Consider the following 22,073-nt stretch of genomic DNA (forward strand, 5'->3'; position numbering starts at 1 on the left):
CTGTTGAGATGTTCAATTTTGGTTTGTGTCAGTTTAGGTAGATTGTGTGTTTCTAGATATTTGTCCATTTCCTCAAGGTTTTCATATTTTTTTGAGTATAGTTTTTCATAATATTCTAATGCTAACTTTTTAATTTTAGTTGAGTCTGTTGTGATGTTGCCTGATTCATCTCTTATTCGGATTATTTGTGTCTTCTCCTTCTTTTGCATTCTTTTTAAAGATTGCTCTTCTATTAGAAATATTGATTTCCAGAGCACAAATTTCTCTATCTTAAAAATGAATGAGAGGAGAGACTGATAGACCTGCTGTCACTGAATTAATTATGGCTAATAAGAGTACTTATTTTTTATGGTTTATAATAATTAAATGAGATCACAAATTTCAAATACATTGCAGGCGGGAAACTTAGAGAAAGATTTTGTTAACTATTACAAATATGATAATTGTGGTTATCTTGTTCTCTCTGAGTTATTTGACTACCTGAGAAACATTTCTTGGTACATTTCTTACTCCTTTACATGTACAGAGCAGTCTTTCAAAAGCAAATAGAGTTATTTTATTCACCAACATAAAATTCCCTACTGGTCTCCAGTTTTCTGAGAGAAAAATTTGGGTTGTTTTCCCTAAAAATGTACATTGCACAGTTTTCTTATGGCAAGTACTTACATACTCTGTGAAGTAAAGAGACTATATCTCATTTATATTATGGCTAACATTGAGGAAAATGGTAATCCCAGAACACTTAATTGTGCTAATACAAAATCTATACCTACATCAAGAAGGTGTTGTTATGACAAAGCAAGGAAACATTGCATGGTTTAAAATCAGGAAGTATATGTGGTTGAATCCTTTCTCTAATTCAGTCTTTATACTGAGCAAATAATTCACAAAGCTAGACTCTATGAAGAAAGTGGCATTGGTATTGGAGGAATACTCATCAACAACCTGTGTTGTGCAGATGACACAACTTTGGTTGCTGAAAGTAAGGAAGATATGAAATTCTTGTTGTAGAAAATAAAAAACTGTAGCCTTCCATATGGTTTCCATCCAAACATCAAGAAAACAAAAGTCCTTACCATAGAACTAAGAGTCAACATTTTGATAGATAGAAAAAGGATTGAAGCTGTCAGTGGTTGAGATGAGTAGAAAGAGGTATGGGAATGTGGGGGACATGTTTGACATTGCAGGAACTGGTTATGTGTTGTTGATGGAGACAGTCCCCCTTTGTGGAGTAGTTGATAAAGTTCAGATATGGCTGTCCGAGTGTGGCCCTTGTTTTTTTTACAGTTAGTTATCATGATTTTTATGGTGTTTGTTGCTATGTTCCACTGAGTTGGAACTGACCCATAGCTGACCCTCCAGCAAGTTTTCAGAGACTGTAATTGTTCAGGAAGAGATTGCCCATTTTTTGTCGACAGAATAACTTGTGGATTTGAAGTATAAAGTCATTGGATAAGGTAATCATACAATCTCTCTATTATTTACTGAGTTTTTGACCATTAACTTTACTTATCTTGGTATTTGCTTGGTAATTATCTTCATTACTTTAGTTACACATTGTCCATATACTTGTCATCTATATTTTTAAAAATAACATGACATTTTAATTTTATTAACCCATTCAGATATTCTTCCTATCAATCACTTGTTGGACTATTTACATTTAATTGTTATTACTGATTCTTTGGTTACATGCAAGATGGTTATTTTGCTTCTTTGAGGTTTTGGTTACTTTTTGTTTTTTTCTTTCTATTTATTTTATCACCTATTTCCCCCCTTTACTAGATAGAACAGGGAGCACTGGTAGCTTTAGTGGAAAGGAGTTGTGCTACCAACTGAAAGATGTGCAGTTTGAATCCTCTAGCCATTCTACAGGTGAAAGACATGTAGTCTCTTCCCCTGCTATTTACTTACCCTTGAAAACCTGCTGTATTGTTAATGATGAGCCATTTTCAACTTGATAGTATATAATAACAACAACTATAACTTTACAGACTAATCACCACGTATTTTTATTTTTAAAGTGGTTACCTCGGCAAAATGTACTTATTTATTAGTTGGTCAGGAATTTTAGCAATACCTTAACCATTCTCCTGTAGCACATAAAGGCATTAGAATACTATTACTCCTTTCACACTGTTTCCTAAATTTTATGTTACTGTTGATACATATTTTATCTCTTGAACCCTACAACAGAATATTTGTTGTTGTTGTTATTATGTGCCATCGAGTCGTTTGCGACTCATAGCGACCCTTTGTACAACAGCCCTAAACCCTGCTCTATCCTGTGCCAATCGCACTGCCTCTGACACACCCATCCCGATTCAGAAAATATTACTCACAACTATCTAAACACAGACAAATGTAAGAGTTTACTCTACAAATTATGTATTTAACACAGATTGCACTTGAGAAAGACTGAAATCAGGGAATTTAATTGGTGATTTGCAGAAATATTTCAGACAATTTATGAGGGCATGGATTAGAATGCATAAGTTGAAATTGAAAAAATAATATAATGTGCCATTGAGAGGCTTGTCAGCAATTGGTCAACAAGGATAATTGTAGGAAAAAGGACTATCACTAAGGATTTTATTTTAAGAGAATATATTAATGCACCTGCAATTATTCCTTTTCTTTGTTCTCATCATTCTCCCCGTCAATCTTTTCTTCTGTTCTCTTCTTGGATAGTCAAAACTTACCCATATCTGACCCTCAGCATGTTTTCAGAGTCAGGAAGTTACATGGGAGGACATTGCCCATCCTTCACCAGTGGAGCAGCTGGTAGAGAAAGATGTGCAGTCTCTTTCCATGTGACTTACTGCTTCTAAAAACCCAGTGTAGGGCCAGCTGTTGTTTGATTCAGACTTGATGTTACATAATAATGACCCTTTCCTTTAGTTAAATAATCAACAATACCAGATGCAATAGAAATGAATATCTATTTTCAGTTAGATAATTGTTTTGAAAATGTGGTAATCCCCCATAATAGTGCTACATATATAATATACTAAATTTATAGTAATTTTATTAAGTAAAACCCCATATCTTGCCCTGTAGGAGCTATAAGTTTGAAGCAAAAGAAATTATAAATGCAGTAAAAAGACAAATAATTGAACATTTTAAAAAGACATAAAATTTTTTAAATGAGTAGCAGAGAGTGGATAAATCTATTTTAATATGTTATTGTTGTTATTGATTGCCATCAAGTTGAGCATAATTTGTCTACTATGAACAAAAGACCTAATGCCTTTCCATAATGATCATAATTTCTCCAAGTTCATAGAGTTTCCAGAGGCATGTAGTTCAGGAAGTGAATGCTACTGCTGTTTCCAAACCTTTTTTACAACCCGGAGCTCCACCAAACACTGTCCGTATTGGGAATTATGGTATTTGATACCCCAATGGCACAAGTTTCAACATCACGGCAATCCCAGATTACTTGATACAACATACTGATAAACAGTGATGTACAAAGTTGAAAAATTTTCCTCCAAATATAACAACAGTGATATCACTTAGCAGTGGTTAAGTGTTGTCAAATCAAATATGACACATAGTGACCCTTGCACAAAAGACTTGATCTCTATTCTATAATTAACATAATTTCTGTACATTTATAGAGTTTATAGAATTTACAGAGGGATCTAATTTAGGAAGTGGATGCCACTTCTGCTTCCCAACCTGAATCAACCTGAAAGCTCCTCCAAACATTGTATATGATTGGTAACCATTATGTTTTTTGACATGACTATACTACAGTTTTCAGCATCACAGCAACTCCAAGTTATTCAATACAGCAAATAGACAAACAATTGCTATATCACTTAAAGAATGTTCTTTCTTAAATTGACTGGCATCAAGATGCTAGAGGTCAACTCTTAGAGTGGAGGCTCCAGGCTGGCCCTCAGACCCAGTCTCTCACTACGAGATTTTAAAGACACACACTTCGGCAGACCAAAAAAAGTTCAACTGACACCCACTTTTGGGGGGGAAGTACAATGCACTTTAAAAACAAATTCAACTTATTACAGTCCTGTGAACAACAGTGTCTGAACTTTGCCCTATCTTGTGTCCTCATGAACTTTTTATATGCTCAAGTCATTTGTTATAGTCATTGTGTTAATAATTTTTAGTCTTTTTTCTTTATCTGACTCTCCACTTTCACAAGGTAATGTCTTTTCCCAAGGATTGGTAACTCCTGATATCATGCATAAAATATGTGAGAATAAAGAATATGAAGAAAATATTTGAATCATGTGGGATGACATCTAAAAGCAGAACATACAAATGATTGAAATTCCAGAATACAAGAGGGACATGGGAATCATTGAGAAAATTGTGGAATAGATACGAGGAAAAAAAACGTTCCCAGGTAATAGGAAGAATAAGGAAATCCATATTCAAGAAACTCAATGAACACCAAATAGACTAGACCCAAAAACTAAAACATCAAGACATATCATATTAAATTCTAAAAAATACAAGATAAGGATAGAATACTAAAAGTAGCACTAGAAAAACAGAGTCACCTACAAAGAGAAAACAATTAGATTAAGTTCTGTTTTCTCAACAGAAACTAGGTGAACAAGAAGACAATGGGATGGCATACATAGAAAGTAGAAAGAAAATAGTTGCCAACCAAGTATCCTATACCCAGTAAAGCTGTCCATTAAATTTGAAGGGGAAATGAAATTCTTTGCAGAAAAGAAGGAACTTAAGGAATTTGTGGGGAAAAACCCCAAAATAGACAAAATCTACAAGAACTTTTAAGGGAAGTCCTTTACACAGAGACACTAAAAGATGGTAGATGGACCATAGTAATCAGAGATAATAGAAAAAGTAAGACAACACTATGGCAATGACAAAACCTGAACTGTCAATAATCACTTAATGTAAGTGGACTAAATACACCAATCAAGAGAAAAAAAGAGTGCAGAATACATAAGAAAAAAAATCAAAGCCCATATATCTTATGATATATGAATATCTTATGATATTCATAAGAGACAAATCTAAGGAATGAAGAGGAAAATAGACTTAAAAGCAAAGGCTGGAAAATAGTATACCAAGCAAATGGCATGCACATACACACACGCAAAAGGAGTGACAAGACTAATCTGATAAAATAGATTTCAGGATGAAAATAACCATAAAAGATAAGGAACTGTATTATATCTTGATCAAAGGCATGGTAGATCAAAAAGATATAAACTTGGTTGACATATATGCACCAAATTTTACACTTTCAAAATACATAAAATAATGGTTAACAGGATTGAAGAAAGTAGTGATAGGAAACTTTAACACATCACTCTCACCAAAGGATAGGTCAACGCAAAGGAAACTTAACAAAGATGGAGAAGATTTGAACTATGCAATCAGTCAACTAGACCTTGTGAATGTGTTCCAAGTACTGCACCAAACTAAAACTCAATTCACTTTTTTTAAAATGCACACAGTATATTCTCCAGAATTAGTAACATTTTAGGGCACAAATCAAGCCTCAACAAGTTAAAATATATTGAAGTAATATGCAGTTTCTTCTCAGACCAGCCATAAAACTAGAAATTAACAAGAAGATCAATTTTATAAAATTAAAGATGTGAAATCTAAATAATACCCTGCTAGAACATGATACAACATCTAGTTTTCCAACACTAAAGCAAAATATATTCCACTTTTTAATTATTAAGTGATATTTGTAATTATTTTTCCTCATTTTCACTTATTTCCAATCTGAGCACTTCCACAAACTACTATAACTATCTGCATTCATCAACATTTTTATGGTTTTTAGAGGCCTGCAGTTTAAGAAGTGGATAGTCAGTCCTGCTTCAAAGGAATCCGGATACTATCAAACAATATTATTAATATAACATGCAAGCAAAATCCTGCTGAAGATCATTCAAAAACTACTAGCACAGTATATAGATAAAGGAAATTCCAGAAGTTCTAGCAAAATTTACAGGAGGCTGTGCCACTAGCGATATCATTGTTGAAGTCAAAAGGATCCTGGCTGAAAGTAACGATTATCAGAAGGAGGTCTATTTGTGCTTTATTGACTATGCAAGGACATCTGACTATGTATCATAACAAGTTATGGCTAAAATTAAGAAGAATGGCAATATCAGAGCACTTAATTTGTATATGTGAAACCTATACCTAGACCAGGGGACTGTTGTGAGAACGTGATTTTAAAATTAAGAACAAGAGTGGCAGGGTTAAATTCTCTCATCATATCTATTCAATCTGTGTACTGAGCAAATTATTTGAGAAGCTGGACTCTATGTAGAGGAATGTTGCAACAGGATCAGAGGAAGATTAGTCAATAACTTGAATTATGCAGATGACATAACTTTGCTCATAAAAGTGAGGAAGATTTGGTGCACTTGTTGTTTGTTTGTTGTTGCACTTGTTGTAGAATTTTAAAGAATACATCCTTTAGTATGGATTGCATCTCAATACCAAGAAAACAAAGATTCTTACTACTGGGCCGACAGGCAATATCATGATGGATGGAGGAGAGATTGAAACTGTCAACAACTTAATCTTACTTGAATCCACAATTGACACCCTTGGTCAGAAAATCAGGAAATGTATAGCATGGGAAAAGTCTGCAGTTAGGAATAATGATGTCAGTTAATTTAGATATGATTCAGGCCATGGTTTTTCTGATCACTTGGTATGAATCTGAGAGCTGGACAGTGAATAATAATGACATAAGAAGCATTAATGCCTTTGAACTGTGGTGTTAGAGGAGATTTCTAAACATCCTATGGACTGCCTAAAGAACAAATACATTTTGAAAATTGTGCAGTCAGAGTGATCTCTGGAGGCAAGGATGATAAGTATTTGTCTCATATTCTTCAAGCATGTTGCTAGATGGGGCTATTCCTTGGAGAATAGTAAGATGCTCAGAAAGGGTAGAAGGTTGGCAAAACAGAAGAAAGGCTGTGACCAGGTAGATTGACATGGTGACTACTGCAGTGGGCTCTAATGTCAGGAAGTGTGAGAATGGCACAGAATAGGACAGATTTCAGATCTGTTGTTTATAGGGTTACACTCAACTTTGTCACCTAATAACAACAACAGAACACAATTGGGTTATGGAATAAATACATAATGAAATTTTAAAAGTTTCTCCAAACAAATTATAATGAAAATGCATCATAGCAAAACCTCTGGGGTGTAGCTAAGGCATTCATCAGAGGGGAGTTCATAGCAATAGGCAAACACATAAAATGAGAAGAAAGAAGCAAATTAATGACCTAACACAACACCTCTGTCAAATAGAAAAAGAACAACAATCTAACCCTACAGCCTTTAAAAGGAAGGAAATTATAAGAACAAGAGTCAAAATCAGTGAAATAGAAAACAGAAAAACTGTTAAAGAGTCAATAAAATTGACAAACTATTGGCAAACATAACAAAAGAAAACAATTTGGTTAAGTAATGATAAAGGTGACATTACAACAGAACCAGAAGAAACTAAATCTATAATAATAGAATATTATGAAACCATTACTCTGAAAAATTTTAAAACCTAAAGGAAAAGACAAATTCCTTGAAACTCATGCCCTAACCAGATTGGCATGGAATTATGTAGAACACTTGAACAAAACCATCACAAAAGGAGAAATTGAGCAGGTCCTAAAAAGACTCACTCTCTCTCTCTCTCTCTCTCTCTCTCTCTCTCACACACACACACACACACACACACACACACACACACACACACAAAAGTCTGGGGCCAGATGGCTTCATGGCTGAATTCTACCAAATTTTCAGAGATCTATTACCAATTCTAATTAAATTATTTAAAAAATATAAACAATGAAGAAACAGTCCCAGAGACATTCTGCAAAGCAAGCATAACACTAATACCAAGGCCAAGCAAATATCTCTCATGAACATGTTGTTGTTGTTGTTAAGTGCCGTTGAGTTGCAGGCGACTCATAGCGACCCTATGAAGGAGAGTCCTCAATGCTGGGCGTCTCTCATCCTCTCTCCAGGTACATAAGGTTTCCGGAGGCAAGCTGTTATGGAAGTGGATGCTACTCCTCCTTCCAAGCTTGTTTTTATCAGGGAGCTCCACCCCACTCTCTGTCCTCATTGGGTAACCAGCCATTAACGCATTTGACACATCAGTGTCACAGTGTTCAGCCTCACAGCAACCACAAGTTACTGCTGTACGGCAACTTATACACGAGGGCTATATGACCTAAAGGAATGTCTGAAAAAAAACAACGAAAGACAGGCATGAGGGCCACAGATTAAATGTCACCCACCTTCGGCTTGGAAGCATCGCCTTCTGTCCTCATGAACATAGACGCAAAAATAATTAACAAAATCCTATGTATATGAAAATCCTAGTATATGAAAATAATAATTTGTCATGACCAGTTGGTATTCATAATAGTTATGAAAAGATGATTCAACATAAAAAAACAACATAATTCACCACATTAACAAAGCAAATAACAAGAACCATATGATCCTAGCAATTGATTCAGAAAAAAGCATTTGACTAAATTCAACACCTCTTTCTGATTGAGACATTTAGAAAAATATGAATAGAAGGGAATTTCTTCAATATAGTGAAAAGTATATATATATATATATAAAACCAAGAGCCAATATCATTCTTAAAAGACAAAGACTAAAACATTCCCCTGGTGAACAGTCACCAGACAAGGATGCCCACCCTCACCACTCTTATTAACTGTTGTATTAGAAATATTTGCAAGAGCAATAAACATGAGAAAGCAATAAAAGACATCAATTTTGGCAAAGTTGGGAGTATGCAGATGATATGATAATGTACACAGGAAATCACAAGGGCTTAACAAAACAGCTATAAGATCTAGTGGCTCAATTTAGTGGAATGGCAAGATACAAGATCAATATGAAAAGGTCACTGAGATTCCTCTACAATTAAAAAGAAATCTTAGAGAAGGAAACCAAGAAAGCAATAAGATTTACATTAGCCAACCACAAATTAAGATACTTGGGAATAAACCTAATTAAAGACACAAGAGACCTGTACAAAGAAAACTACAAAACAGTTCTGCAAGAAACAATAAAAGACCTATATAAATGGAAAAATGCTCCCTCTTCATGAATAGGAAGACTCAATATAATGAAAATGACAATGCCACCAAAATCAATCTACATGTTCAATGCAATCTTATTGTTTTTTTTTTGTCAAGTCGTGCAGAATCAAGTATGAATCATAGTGACCCTATGAACAGATGGCACCTAACAACAACCGCCACCACCACCTCTTACTCTATTGACCCTTTAAGCATTAAATAGTGTCCCCTTTGTCTCTTATGCTGATTTTTGCTCTGAAATCTATTTTATCTGAGATTAATATTGACAGCTCTGGTTTGGTTTATGTTTAATTGGGTTTTGAGTTTTGTGGAATTTTTCTGTTGGTTTGTATGGGAATTTCCCCCCCCCCCCCACCATGTGCTTGGTATACATTTTCCACCCATCAATTATTAGTTTATCCTTACCTTCACTTCACTTAAATGTGTCTCTTGTAAGTAGCACATTGATGGATTTTGTTGTTTTGGTTTGTTGGGTGTGTTTGTTTTTAATCTAGTCAGTTTCTAACTGTGACTATGACCCTATTAACAAAAGATCTGAACCCTGTTCAATCCTGTGTCATCTTTACACTTCCATACAAACAAGAGCCCATTTTGATAGTCATCACATCACTCCACCTGGTCAAGGGTCTTCCTCTCCTTCACTGACCCTCCACCCTTCCTAGCATCATGTCCTTCTCCAAGGAATAGCCCCTCATAGCAATATGCTGAAAGGATGTGAGGTGAAGCCTCCAAAGTAAGTGAGTGTTCTTGCCTCCAAAGAACATACCATTTTCACCATCTCCAACACATACTTGTTTGTTCTTTTGGCCGTCTGTGGGATGTTCAGTACTATTCTCCAATACCACAACTCAAAGGCATCATTTCTTCTTCTGTCATTCTTCTTCACTGTCTATTAACTTGCCTATAAGTCCAGTGCTAAAAATCATCATTTTCTTGACATTGAGATGCAATCTGTACTGAAAGCTGCATTCCTTAATCTTCTGCAACAAGTGATTCAAGTCCTCCTCACTTTCAGTAAGCAGGGTTGCATCATCTGCATAACCCAGGTTATTGATGATTCTCCAATCCTGATGCCACACTCCTTTTCATAAGAGAACAGCTTCTCAAATAATTTGCTTAGCATACAGATTAAATAGGTATGGAGAGAGAATACAACCCTGACACTCCCTTACTTTTAAATCACGCAGTGTTCCCCTGCCCCATACGCACAATAGCCTCCTTGTCCAGGTATATGTTTTACATGAGAACAATTAAATGTTCTGGGACTCCTGTTCTTCTTAATGTAGCAGCCACAACTTGTTATGATCCACAGAGTCAGTAAAACACAAATAGATATTCTTCTAGCATTTTTTACTTTTAGCCAGGATTCATTTGACATTAGCCTGGTGCCATGGCCTCTTCTAAATTCTGCTTGAATTTCTGAAAGTTCTCTATGTACTATTTGAGTTGTTTTTAATGATTTTCAGCAATATTTTACTTGAATGTTATATTAATGATCAATTCAGTTGGATCACCTTTTTTGGGAATGGGAACAAATATGTACCTCTTCCAATCTGTTGGCCAGGCAGCTGTCCTCCATATTTCCTGGCTGGTGTGTGTATCTGTTAATTGAAACAAGTAAATTGGCATCCTAACAATTCCTAGGGCTTCATTTTTTGCAATGCCTTCAATGCAGCTTTCACTTCTTTCTTTGTTACCATTGGCTTCTGTTCCTATGGTGGTGGTGGTTGTTGTTATGTGTTGTTGAGTTGCCTGCTATCCATAGCGACCCATAGCCAGTCTTACCAGTACTTACACACCAAACCCCTTTGTCCCAGTTACTGTATCAATCCATCTCATCTGGGGTCTTCCTCTCTCATGCTGTCCCTCCACCCTTCCGAGAATGATGTCCTTATCCAAGGACCTGTCTCTCCTGGCCATGTGCCCAAAATTTGTGAGATGGAGCTTTAAAATCCTAGCCTCTAAGGAGAAACTTGGTTTCACACTCTCCAAGGTAGACCTACTTGTTTTGTTGGCAGTCCATAATATGTATGTTTTAGGCTCTTCTTGGGCACCATAACTCAAAGGTATCTATTCTCCTTCTGCCATCCTTAGTCATTATCCTACTCTTTGAATCATAACAAGTAACTGCAAAGATTATGGCCTCGATTAGGCACACCTTATTCTCTAGACTGACATCCTTGCTCTTCAGCACTCTGGAGAGGTGCATGGTAGCCGATTTTCCCAATGCAGTTCATCTTTTGACTTCCTGACTGCTGGGGTTAAGAGTGTTGATTGTGGGACTAAGCAAGCTATAATTATTAAGAACCTCCATCTCTTCTCCATGTATTACAGTACTGCCAACTGAACCAGTGGTTAGATTCTTTGTCATTTTTATGTTAAGCTTCAATCTGTATTGAAGGCTACAGTCCTTGACCCTTAACCTTCTGCAGCAAGTGTTTCAGGTCTTCTTCGGTGTCAGCAAGCAAGGTTGTGTCATCTGCATAATGTACGCTGTTGATGAATCTATGTACTTCCCATTCCTGATGGCACATTCCACCTCATAAAGCCCTACCACCCTAATGATCTCTTCTTAATATAGATTGAAAAGGTATGGAGAAATGATACATCCCTGACACACTCCTTTCCTAATTTTGAACCATGCAGTGTATCCCTGCTCTGTTCTGAGGACTGCTTCCTAATCCGAGCATAGTTTTCACAATCAAGTGTTCTGAGATTCCCATTTTCCTCAAGGCTAGTCACAATTTGTTGTGATCAACATGGTCAAATAAATGCCTTTGCATATTCCATGAAACACAGATAGATATTCCTCTGGTACTTTGCTTCCTACTAAGATCCATCTCATATTGACATGCTGTTAGGAGAGTCTGTTCTTGAAGACAACATCATGCTTGATAAGGTGGAGGGTAAGCAATGGAGAGGAAGGCCCTCAGCAAGATGGATTGATATGGTGACAATGGTTATGGCTTCAAGTGTGTAGAGGACGATAAAGATGGCATAAAATAGGACAAGTTTCATATTTATTGTTCAGAGGGTCTTTATGAGTCATTTACTATTCCATGATACCTACCAACAATTTACAATGTACACACACACACACACACACACACACAAACTGGAGGAAGTGAATGTCTTAAAGCTTTGTTGTTCTTTACTGAGATTTAGTCAGTGTTTTTAAATATTTCTTTATTTGGTATGAGAATTAAAAAAAATATATAGTTTTCGCCAGTTATTGCTTCACTTAGGAACAAGCTCTTTGCAGTTCCTTGCTTTTCCAGTGCAGAAATTTTCCCCTTGGTGTAATCTTTTTTTTAAAAAACCACTCTTGTGCTCAAAACTAAAAAATAACTTTACATCTCACTAACCTTTGTATTCCTCCAACCAGTCAAATGTGTTTCTACCTCATTAAGTATTCTTTTGCCTGGCCTTTTTATACGTGCTATTTGCTTTGGTATAATTCCCTGAGATGTCCACTATCTCTTGACACTTCTCAGAAATCCTATCTCATACCATCCTATATAAAAAAAGTTTACTTTCCCCTCCTAATTTATATTATTCCTTTTATGTTACAATCATGTATGTTGTGTTGCACATGTTCCTTCATTCACATTTGTTCCATATGATTATTCCTATGCACTGTGTTTTGTAAAATTAGTCACCATGGTTTTATGTCTGCTATCCCCTCATTTTTTCAGGTTTCCACTAGATCCATCTCAATTCCTTCATTCTTCTCTCTGCTCACCAAACTCTGCAGCCCCACGATTTTCCCTTCTTTCTACTCTTATCCCTTTCCCCCCCTTCTTAGTCCCCTTTGAACTTTTAACCACATCTTGCTAGTTATCCTATTTTTACAATAATGGTCTTATGCAGTGTTTGTCCTTATGACACTGAGCTAGTTAAATCAGCATAATTCTCTCTATCCTCACCCATGTTCCTGAGTAATGCGTAGTATTTTGTTGTGTGAATGTACCACTATTTCTCTATCTATTTGTTTTTAGATGGATATTTGGGTTGATTCCATGTTCTTGCTATTGTTAATCGTGATGCTATGAACATCAGTACCCAAATCTCCATTTGTTTGTCAATTCTATAATCCTTGCAGTATATTCCTGGCAGTGGAATAGTTGGGTTATATGGAACTTCTATGTTCAGCTTTTTAAGGAAATGCCAAACTGACTTCTAGAGTGGTCATACCAGTTCACAAACCCACCATAGTGTATGAGAGCTCTAATCTCTTCACATCCTCTCCAACATTTATTACTTACCATCCTATTCAACTCTCCTGCTACTACAGGCATGAGATGGCATCTTGTGGTTTTGATTTCCATCTCCCTTATTTTCAGTGATTTAGGGAATTTTTCAATATGTCTGCTGAACATCTGAATGTCTTCTTTCGTGAAAAATCTCTGTATATCTTTGGCCAATATTTCAGTTGTGTTATCGGTCTTCTTCTTGTGGTATTCTGTGAACATTAGTTATGAATCCCTTGTCTGAGATGTCATTGGTGAATGTTTTTTGCCCAGCTAGTAAGTTTTCTTTTCACCATATTGTAAAAATTTTGTTATGCATACATAATCTTTAGATGATCCCATTCATTGAAGTTATCCTCTCCTTGGTGTGCATTTCTGATTGGTAGAATGACAGACATGTAGACCAATGAAATAGAACTGAGGACACAGAAATTAACTTATTCGTCTACATGAACTGTTATCCTACAAAGAAAAAAAACCTATCAAGTGGGAAGATGACAACATCTTCAACAAATAAGACTGGCAAAACTGTACTTCTATTTGCAGAAAGGTGAAACAGTATCCACAGAAAAATCAACTTATAGTGATCAGAGACATAAGGATGAGGCTGAAAACAATAAGGAACACAAGAGACAACATGTGACCAAACTAAGAAGGATTAGCCTATGGTTGTTTTTGCTTTTATTATGTGCTATCGAGTCAAATGTTACTCATAGTGACCCTATGTACAACAGCCCTAAACCCAGCTCTATCCAGTGCCAATCTCATTGTCTCTGAAACATCTACCCCATTACCCCAGTCACTGAATCAAGCCATGTCATTGATGGTCTTCTTCTCCTGTACTGTCCCTCCACCCTTCCAAGTATGGTGTTCCTCTCCAAGGACTGGTACTTCCTTGAAACACGTCCAAAATATGTCAGACAAAACATCAGAATCCTTGCCTCCAAGGAGCAGCCTCATCTCAACTTCTCCAGGATAAACCTGTTTGTTCTCTTAGCAGTCCATGTTACATTTATTCAATACTCTTTTCCAACACCACAGCTCAAAGATAACAATTCTCCTATTATCCCTAGTCATTGTCCAGCTTTCTGATGCAAAGCAAGTGATTGCAGAGACAATGGCCTGTATCAGGCATACCTTAGTCTCCAGACGGACATCATTACTCTTCAGAACATATTATTTGGGAGTCTGGGCTCTATGAGGAGAAATATGGCATCAGGATTGGAGAAAGACTCATCAACAATCTGTGTTATGCAGATGACACAACCCTGCTTGTCAAAACTGAGGGGACCTGAAGTGCTTGCTGCAGAAGGTCAAGGACTGCAACCATCAGTATGGATTGAAGCGCAATATCAAGAAAACAAATATTCTTATCCCTGGGTAGATTAGCAGTATCATGTTGGATGGTGAAGAGACTGACATGGTTAACAGCCTTAGTTTGGCTCCACAATCAACACTCTTGGCACCACTAGCCAGGAAGTTTAAAGCCTATAGTATATTTATTTTTATTGATTGCCTAATGGCTGTGGGAGCACTTGTGGCCTAGTGGCAAGAAGCTTTGCTGCAATCCTGAAGGCACACAGTTGGAATTCACCAGCTGCTCCATGGAAGAAGGATGGACAATCCCCTCTAGTGAGATAAACTTCCTTCGTAAACCCACTAGAGGGTCAGATATGGGTTAGTTCTAAGTCTTCAGTACGCAACAACAACAACACTGGGTATGGAGGTGTGCTGCCAACCCAAGGGTAGGTAGTTTGAATGCACTTTGCTGCTCCATGAACAAGATGGGCAATCTTCTCTCACATAGTTAACATCCTCTGAAAACCTATTGGAGGTACAGTTATGAGTCATTTCTGCAATGAGAGAGAAAGAATCAAAAATTCACTAAATGTCTACCTGCCTGATTATTTTATACCTACTTTTATTTATGTATTATTTATTTATACTTTTTATAGCATGTAAGTGGCACATAACCTCATGATACGGCCTAATTAGAAAATAGACTCAGTAAAATGTTATTAATTAATATCACCTTAGATTTGGAGAGTGCTTAGAAATCAACTTATTTTGAAATTTCATAAAAAATTTATTTTATTCATTTATTTTTTGTTTGCTTTTTTTTAAATACTGATTTACTTGCAAAGGTTGTATGCATTGTTTTTTACACTGGATTTTTCCCCTTTCCTTTAATTACCAAAAAGAATTTTTTAATAAAACTATTAAATTCATGGTATTATCTCAAAATTAATCATTTTATGACTCATGTTTTAATAAGAAAAGAAGAGATACAGAGACAGATAGGAGAGAGCCATTTGAAAATAGATAAACAGGTACTGGAGTTATTTTTCGTCAAAACAAGGAATGCCTGGGCTACTCGTGACTAAAAAAAAGTAGGGTATTGCATAGTTAACTGAAAGGCTAAGCCTCTCTGGCAGTTCGAATTCAATGGCTTGCTCTGTAGGAGAAAGATAGACAAATTTCTTTCCAAATTATTTATAGGTGAAAATTCTCATTTTAATAGAGTTGTTGCTATTAGGTGCCATCAAATTGAGTATGACATATAGCAGCCCTATGAACAAAATATTTGAGCCTTGTTCTGTTCTGTGTCATCCACACAATCTCTGACACACTTAAACCCATAGTTGCAGTCACTGTGTCAGTCCTCCTGGTTGAGGGTCGTCCTTTCCTTCACCATCCCACCACCTTTCCAAATAGGATGTCCCTCTCCAAGTAATAGCCTCTCCTAACAACATGCCCAAAACATGCGAGACGAAGTTTTATCATGATTGTCTATAAGGATCAATCACTATGGCTGCACTTTCTCCAAAATACATGTGTGTGTTTTTTGGCAGTCCATGGGATATTCAGTACTTTTCTCTAATACCACAAATCAAAGACACCCTCTTCTGTCATCCTTATTCATTGTCCAGTTCTCAGATGTGTAACAAGTGATTGGAAATAATAGGTCATGAATCAGGCACACCTTAGTCCTCAAACTGATATTATTACTCCTTAATAATTTGGAAATTGGAAGGAGGAGTGGCATCCACTTCCATAATAGTTTGCCTCCGGAAACCCTATGAACCTGGAGAGAGGATGAAAGGCATCCAAGCATAGAGGACTCTCCTTCATAGGGCCGCTATGAGTCGCCTGTGACTCGACGGCACTTAACAACAACAACAGTGATTTGGACAAACACCTGTCTGTCTTGCCAGTATTTTGAATTTTCTTAAAATTTCTAGAACTACAAAATGATAGCATCTCTTCTAAGCTATTTTCTGTGCAATAATTTGTTAAGGCAGTTAAGGAAACTAGATTGTTGATAAATATTTTGAGTGAAAGGATAAATAGACTGAAGTTACTTGAAACCTCTGAAAAATACGAAAATTGCTTTCCTTGAACTAATTTTCTTTATTTCTATAACGGCCATTATAGATGTACAGACTCACTTATTAGTTTAATTGGAATGATAATATCAGGATGTATTATTACTGATTTTTGGTAAATAATCTCTATATTATTTGTTTTACTTTGTGTCTTAAAAACTTTCAAAGATATTTTGCCTTTTCTACATGTATATAGAATAATACTCTTTTTATCCATTAATTTATTGGTGTAATGAATTTTACAATACTTGATCATAAAGTATTTTCTATTCTTTGTTTACATTGCTAGATTGCCTTCAGTAATATCTTTAAAATTTTAAACTTTATTCAAAGTTGATATTGGTCTGTGGTTTTTCTCATTAGACCAAGTGGAGTATCGAGTATAATTGTAATTGTAGTCAGACAAGATATTTTTGCCTTATTCTTTATCTCAATGAGTAGAACTTAGCATTTCACCATTAAATATGATAGAAATTTGTAGATGCAATTTACCAATTAATATTTTCAGTATACTATGTTAAAACAATTATATTGAAGGAACTCTGGTGGCCTAGTGGTAAGAAGCTGCACTCCAATCCCAAAGGCAGGCAGTTGAAATCTACCACCGGCTCCTTGGGAGAAGGCTGGGCAATTTCCTCTTGTGCAATTTACTGCCTCTGAAGACCTGCTGGAGGGTCAACTAGAAGTTGGTTCAGGCTCAGCAGCACCCAACAGTATAAAAGATTAAAACATAGCTATCTCCCATTGTATTTCTGTTGGAAAGTTCTGCTCTGATGGTATCTTTCCTAGCTGAAAAGTAAATGTTACTTTTCCACTGAGAAGAAACAAGGAATTATATATATCTTTATAGATAACTCAGTTGTATTCTCCTGCCCATTTTATTTTAAATTTCATAGCCAGACATAACTACAGGAATTGTTTGGAAATTTGTAACTCTGAAGACCCTCAGTTTTCAATTAACCCTTGATGAATGTTGATTAATAAACTTATATAATAATCAGATTATAAACAAATATTACATTAAATTTAACACTTGTTTTCCAAAGTATGTGTGCACTTGTGAGTAGTCTTCTCATTTTCAACTCACACCCTCTAAAAACACTAAAGAAAGTATTTTCCCTTCATTTTTTATAGACATTTGTTAATGTACAAAGCACATCATGAAAAACATACTAGGAGTTCTGAATCAAAATGGATTTACATATGCAAATGTGAAGATAATTTCCTTAAAGATATCTTTTTTAAACCTGAAACTAATATAAAGAAAGTATTTACACTTTCAAGTTATGTAAGTATAATCAAGCTTATCAACTTTTTTATTTAAGATACTGTAGTTATAATTTCTATAATACTAGTACCAATTTGTGGGAGAAGGAGGGGTAATATCCTCCAGTAAGATAAACTGCCTCTGCAAACCTACCTGAGGGTCACCTATGGACTGGTTCTGAGGTACACAATAACAACGTACCAATTTATTCACTCTCTTTTAATAGCTTTCTTTATGTTGTTGCTATTCAGGTTTTAATTTTCCTAATGATAGAAAATTATAGTAATATATTAAAAACACAATCCTAGTGATGCATTAATTTTACATTTACCACAATTATGTTATCATTTATGTTTATATATATATATTATATATGTGTGTGTGCATGTTTATTTATTGCCAATAGTTATTAATCAAAATATAAACATTTATGAGTGAAAAAATAAATATTTACTAAGGCTTCGTTATTCTACATAAAGCATAACATTTATTTTGTGTTTTATTCAAATCAGTTATTGCTTTGCGAACACAAGGGATAGAAAGAAACTTTCTGCATTTATTGGATGCCTACTGTCTACACTGTAATGTTTATTACATGTGGCATGTAATTTGCTTTTCACACATGGTAAAATAGGTATTTTAATTTTATTTTTATAAATAGGGAAAGTGAGGCACAATTAATGAACTAAGTATCTAAAGTCACATAGTCAATCAAGATAGATAGAATTTGACTCTCTTGCTGTTATGTACCATTGAGTCAAGAATGAATCATAGCAACCTTATCTGAACCCTGGCCTAGTCCACGCCATTGTCAATCTCTGACATACTTGAGCTTATTGTTGCAGTCACTATGTCAGTTCATATCTCACTGAGGGTCTTCCCTTCCTTCCCTGACTATCCATCTTGCAAGCATGATGTCCTTTTCCAAGGAATAGCTTCTTTTGACAACATTTCCAAAAGAGATGATATGAAGCTTTATCATATTTGCCTCCAAAGAACACTATGACTGAACTTTTTCCAAGACGTATCTGTTCTTTTAGCTGTCCCGGGGATTGTTGGTACTTTTCTCCAAAATAACAACTCAAGGACACCAATTCTTCTGTCATCCTTATTCATCGTCCAGCTCTCAGATGCATAGTGAGTGAAGACTAAGGGCACATTTTAGTGTTCAAACTGCCATCAGAGGTCTTTGGTAATGTGGAAAGGTCTCTGATAGCACACTTGCCCAATTCAGTATGTTTCTTGATATCCTGACTGCTGGTTTCAAAGATATTGCTTGTGGATACAAGTAAGGTGAAATCATTGGTAATTTCAATCTTTTCTTCATCTACCATAATACTGTTAGATGGATCTTGGCAGAAATCTGAGAATACCAGAAGAATGTCTATCAGTGCTTCATTGACTATGCAAAGGCTTTTGGCTGTATGGATCACAACAAGCTATGGCTGACTCTGAGAAGAATGGGAATCCCAGAACATTTGATTGTGCTTATGCAAAACCTATACTTGGACCAACAGGCCATTGTGAGAACAGAGCAGGGAGACACTGGATGGTTCAAAATCAAGAATGGGGTCCGTCAGGGATGTATTTTGTCTCCATACCTTTTCAATCTGTATGCAGAACAGATCATCTGAGACGCTGGGCTATACGAAGAGTAATGTGGCATCAGGATTGGTGGAAGAATTATCAACAACCTGCGTTATGCAGATGACACAACCCTGCGTGCTGAAACTGAGGAGGACCTGAAGCGCTTGCTGAAGAAGGTCAAGGACTGTAGTCTTCAGCATGGATTGAAGCTCAACATCAAGAAGACAAAGATTCTCACCACTGGGCCAATTGGCAGCATCAGTATGGATGGTGAAGAGACTAAGATGGTTAACAATTTTCGTTTACTTGGTTCCACAGCCAACAGTCTTGGTAACAACAGCCAGGAAATCAGGAAACAAATTGCATTGGGAAAGTCAGCTGTAAGGGACCTCTCAAGAGTACTGAAGAGCAATGATGTCAGGCTGGAGACTAAGGTGTGGCTGATATGGGATATAGTTTTCACAATTTCATGCTATGCATCAGAAAGCTGGACAGTAAATAGGGTTGATAGAAAGAGAATTGATGCCTTTGAGCTGTGGTGTTGGAGAAGAGTGTTGAATATACTGTGGACTGCTAGGAGAACAAACAGGTTTGTCTTGGAGAGGGTGAAGCTGGAATGCTTCTTGGAGTCAAGGATTCTGAAGCTTTGTCTGACATACCTTGGGCATTTTGCATGGAGGGACTGGTCCTTGGAGAGGGACATCATGTTTGGGAGACTGGAGGGACAGCACAGGAGAGGAAGACCCTCAATGAGATGGATCGATTCTGTGATTGGAGTGGTGGGAATGAGTGTGTTTGAGATGACGAGGTTGGCACAGGATAGAACGGCATTTAGGGTTCTTGTACATAGGATCGCTATGAGTCGCAAGCGACTCAATGGCATATAATAACAACAACCATAATATTACTCATCTGTCCAGGGGTGAGGATTTGACATTTCGTCTTATTTCAAAATTTGTGCTTTTCTATTTTTATTATTTTGTTTTGATTTGCATATTAGACAATGGCAAAAATTAACTGTATGACATAATTTTATTTAAGTGAAGCTTTCATATAAAAACTCCTATGTGAATAACCCTGTTTCAGAGCATCCTGGGTTATTAATGTGTCCATGATATTAGTGTCATTAGAAAGATTGACTGAAGAAGAACTGTCATTAATATGATTTTAATGTAAATGAAAACATGTGTTATATAGTTCAGGAATGTCTTCTAGCTCCAAAAATCTTTTAAAATGTGTTCACAGACCTAAAGTTGTTGTTGTTATATGTCGTTGAGTTGCCTGTGACTCATAGCGATAAGTAGTTTGTATGAATGTGTGTGTACTTGAATTTGTATATTTGTGTATATGTAGAGACCTAGTTGATTTTATTTATTGCATTTGAATTTAACAATTGTTGTTATGTTCCACCAAGCAGACAGTGACCCTATGCACAGTAACTCTGAACCCTGCTCTATCTTGAGCCAATCAAACTGTCTTTGAAACACCTACCATCATTGCCCCAGTTATTGTGTTAATCCATCTCATCCCATGTCTGCCTCTCCTGTGCTGTCTCTTTATCCTTCCAAGCATGATATACTTCTTCAAAGACTAGTCCTTCTTGAATACTTGCTCAATGTATGTGAGAGACAGTCTCAAAATCCTTGCCTCCAAGGAGCTGTTTGGTTTCACTCTTTCAAGAACAGACTTGTTAGTTCTGTTGTCTGTCCATATGTTCAATACTCTTCTCCAGTACCACAGCTCAAAGACATCAATTCTTTTTCTGTCATTCTTGGTCATTTTCCAACTCTCTGAGCCGTATCAAGTAATTGCAAATATCATTGCCTGAATCAGGCACATTTTAGTCTCTAGACCGACATCTTTGCTCTTTAACACTCTGGAGAGGTCCCTGACAGCGGATTTTCCTAATGCAATTTGTCTTTTGGTTCCTTGACTGCTAGTTCCAAGAGTGTGGATTGTGGAACCAACTAAGCTTAAATTGTTAACAATCTCAATCTCTTGGTGCTGCCAAGTTGGTGCAGTGTTGAGAATCTTAATTTTCTTGATGTTAAGCTTTAATCCATATTCCACACTAGAGTCTTTGACCCTTTGCAGCAAATACTTCAGGCCCTCCTCAGTTTCAGCAAGTAAATGTACATATATTTAATTTGCAGTTATATTTATACATATCTGATACATATGTTCACTGTGCTATAACAAGGACTGTCAGTGTGTATTTATGAGTAGGATAATTTATTTTTATTACAAGGTTTATTAATATCTATAAATTAATAATTCTTAGGACTTTGGTAGTATTTTGAATTCTATGAAATTTTTGGTAAGGTATTTTTAATTTTAACGAGTTTTCTGAAGCTCTTCTATGTTTACAATAATTCTTCTAATCATATCAATATTAATGTTAGTTTTCAAGACTATTCTTTTTTTTGACAGTTTCTTTTTTTTTTCTATATTTTATTAATTTTCATAA

At 36.0% G+C, this 22,073-nt stretch overlaps 1 protein-coding gene across 1 annotated transcript in view; it reads left to right on the forward strand.

Annotated features, from left to right (window-relative positions):
• The window catches only part of LRRIQ3 (leucine-rich repeats and IQ motif containing 3), a 156,120-nt gene that overhangs the window by 51,132 nt on the left and 82,915 nt on the right, over nucleotides 1-22,073 (forward strand). Inside the window, 1 exon segment of the mRNA XM_006902370.1 lies at nucleotides 17,907-18,019. Coding sequence (XP_006902432.1) covers nucleotides 17,907-18,019 — 113 coding nt within the window.

This window comes from Elephantulus edwardii, unplaced genomic scaffold, assembly GCF_000299155.1.
Source record: "Elephantulus edwardii isolate Elephantulus edwardi_28Jun2011 unplaced genomic scaffold, EleEdw1.0 scaffold00398, whole genome shotgun sequence".
NCBI lineage: Eukaryota > Metazoa > Chordata > Mammalia > Macroscelidea > Macroscelididae > Elephantulus > Elephantulus edwardii.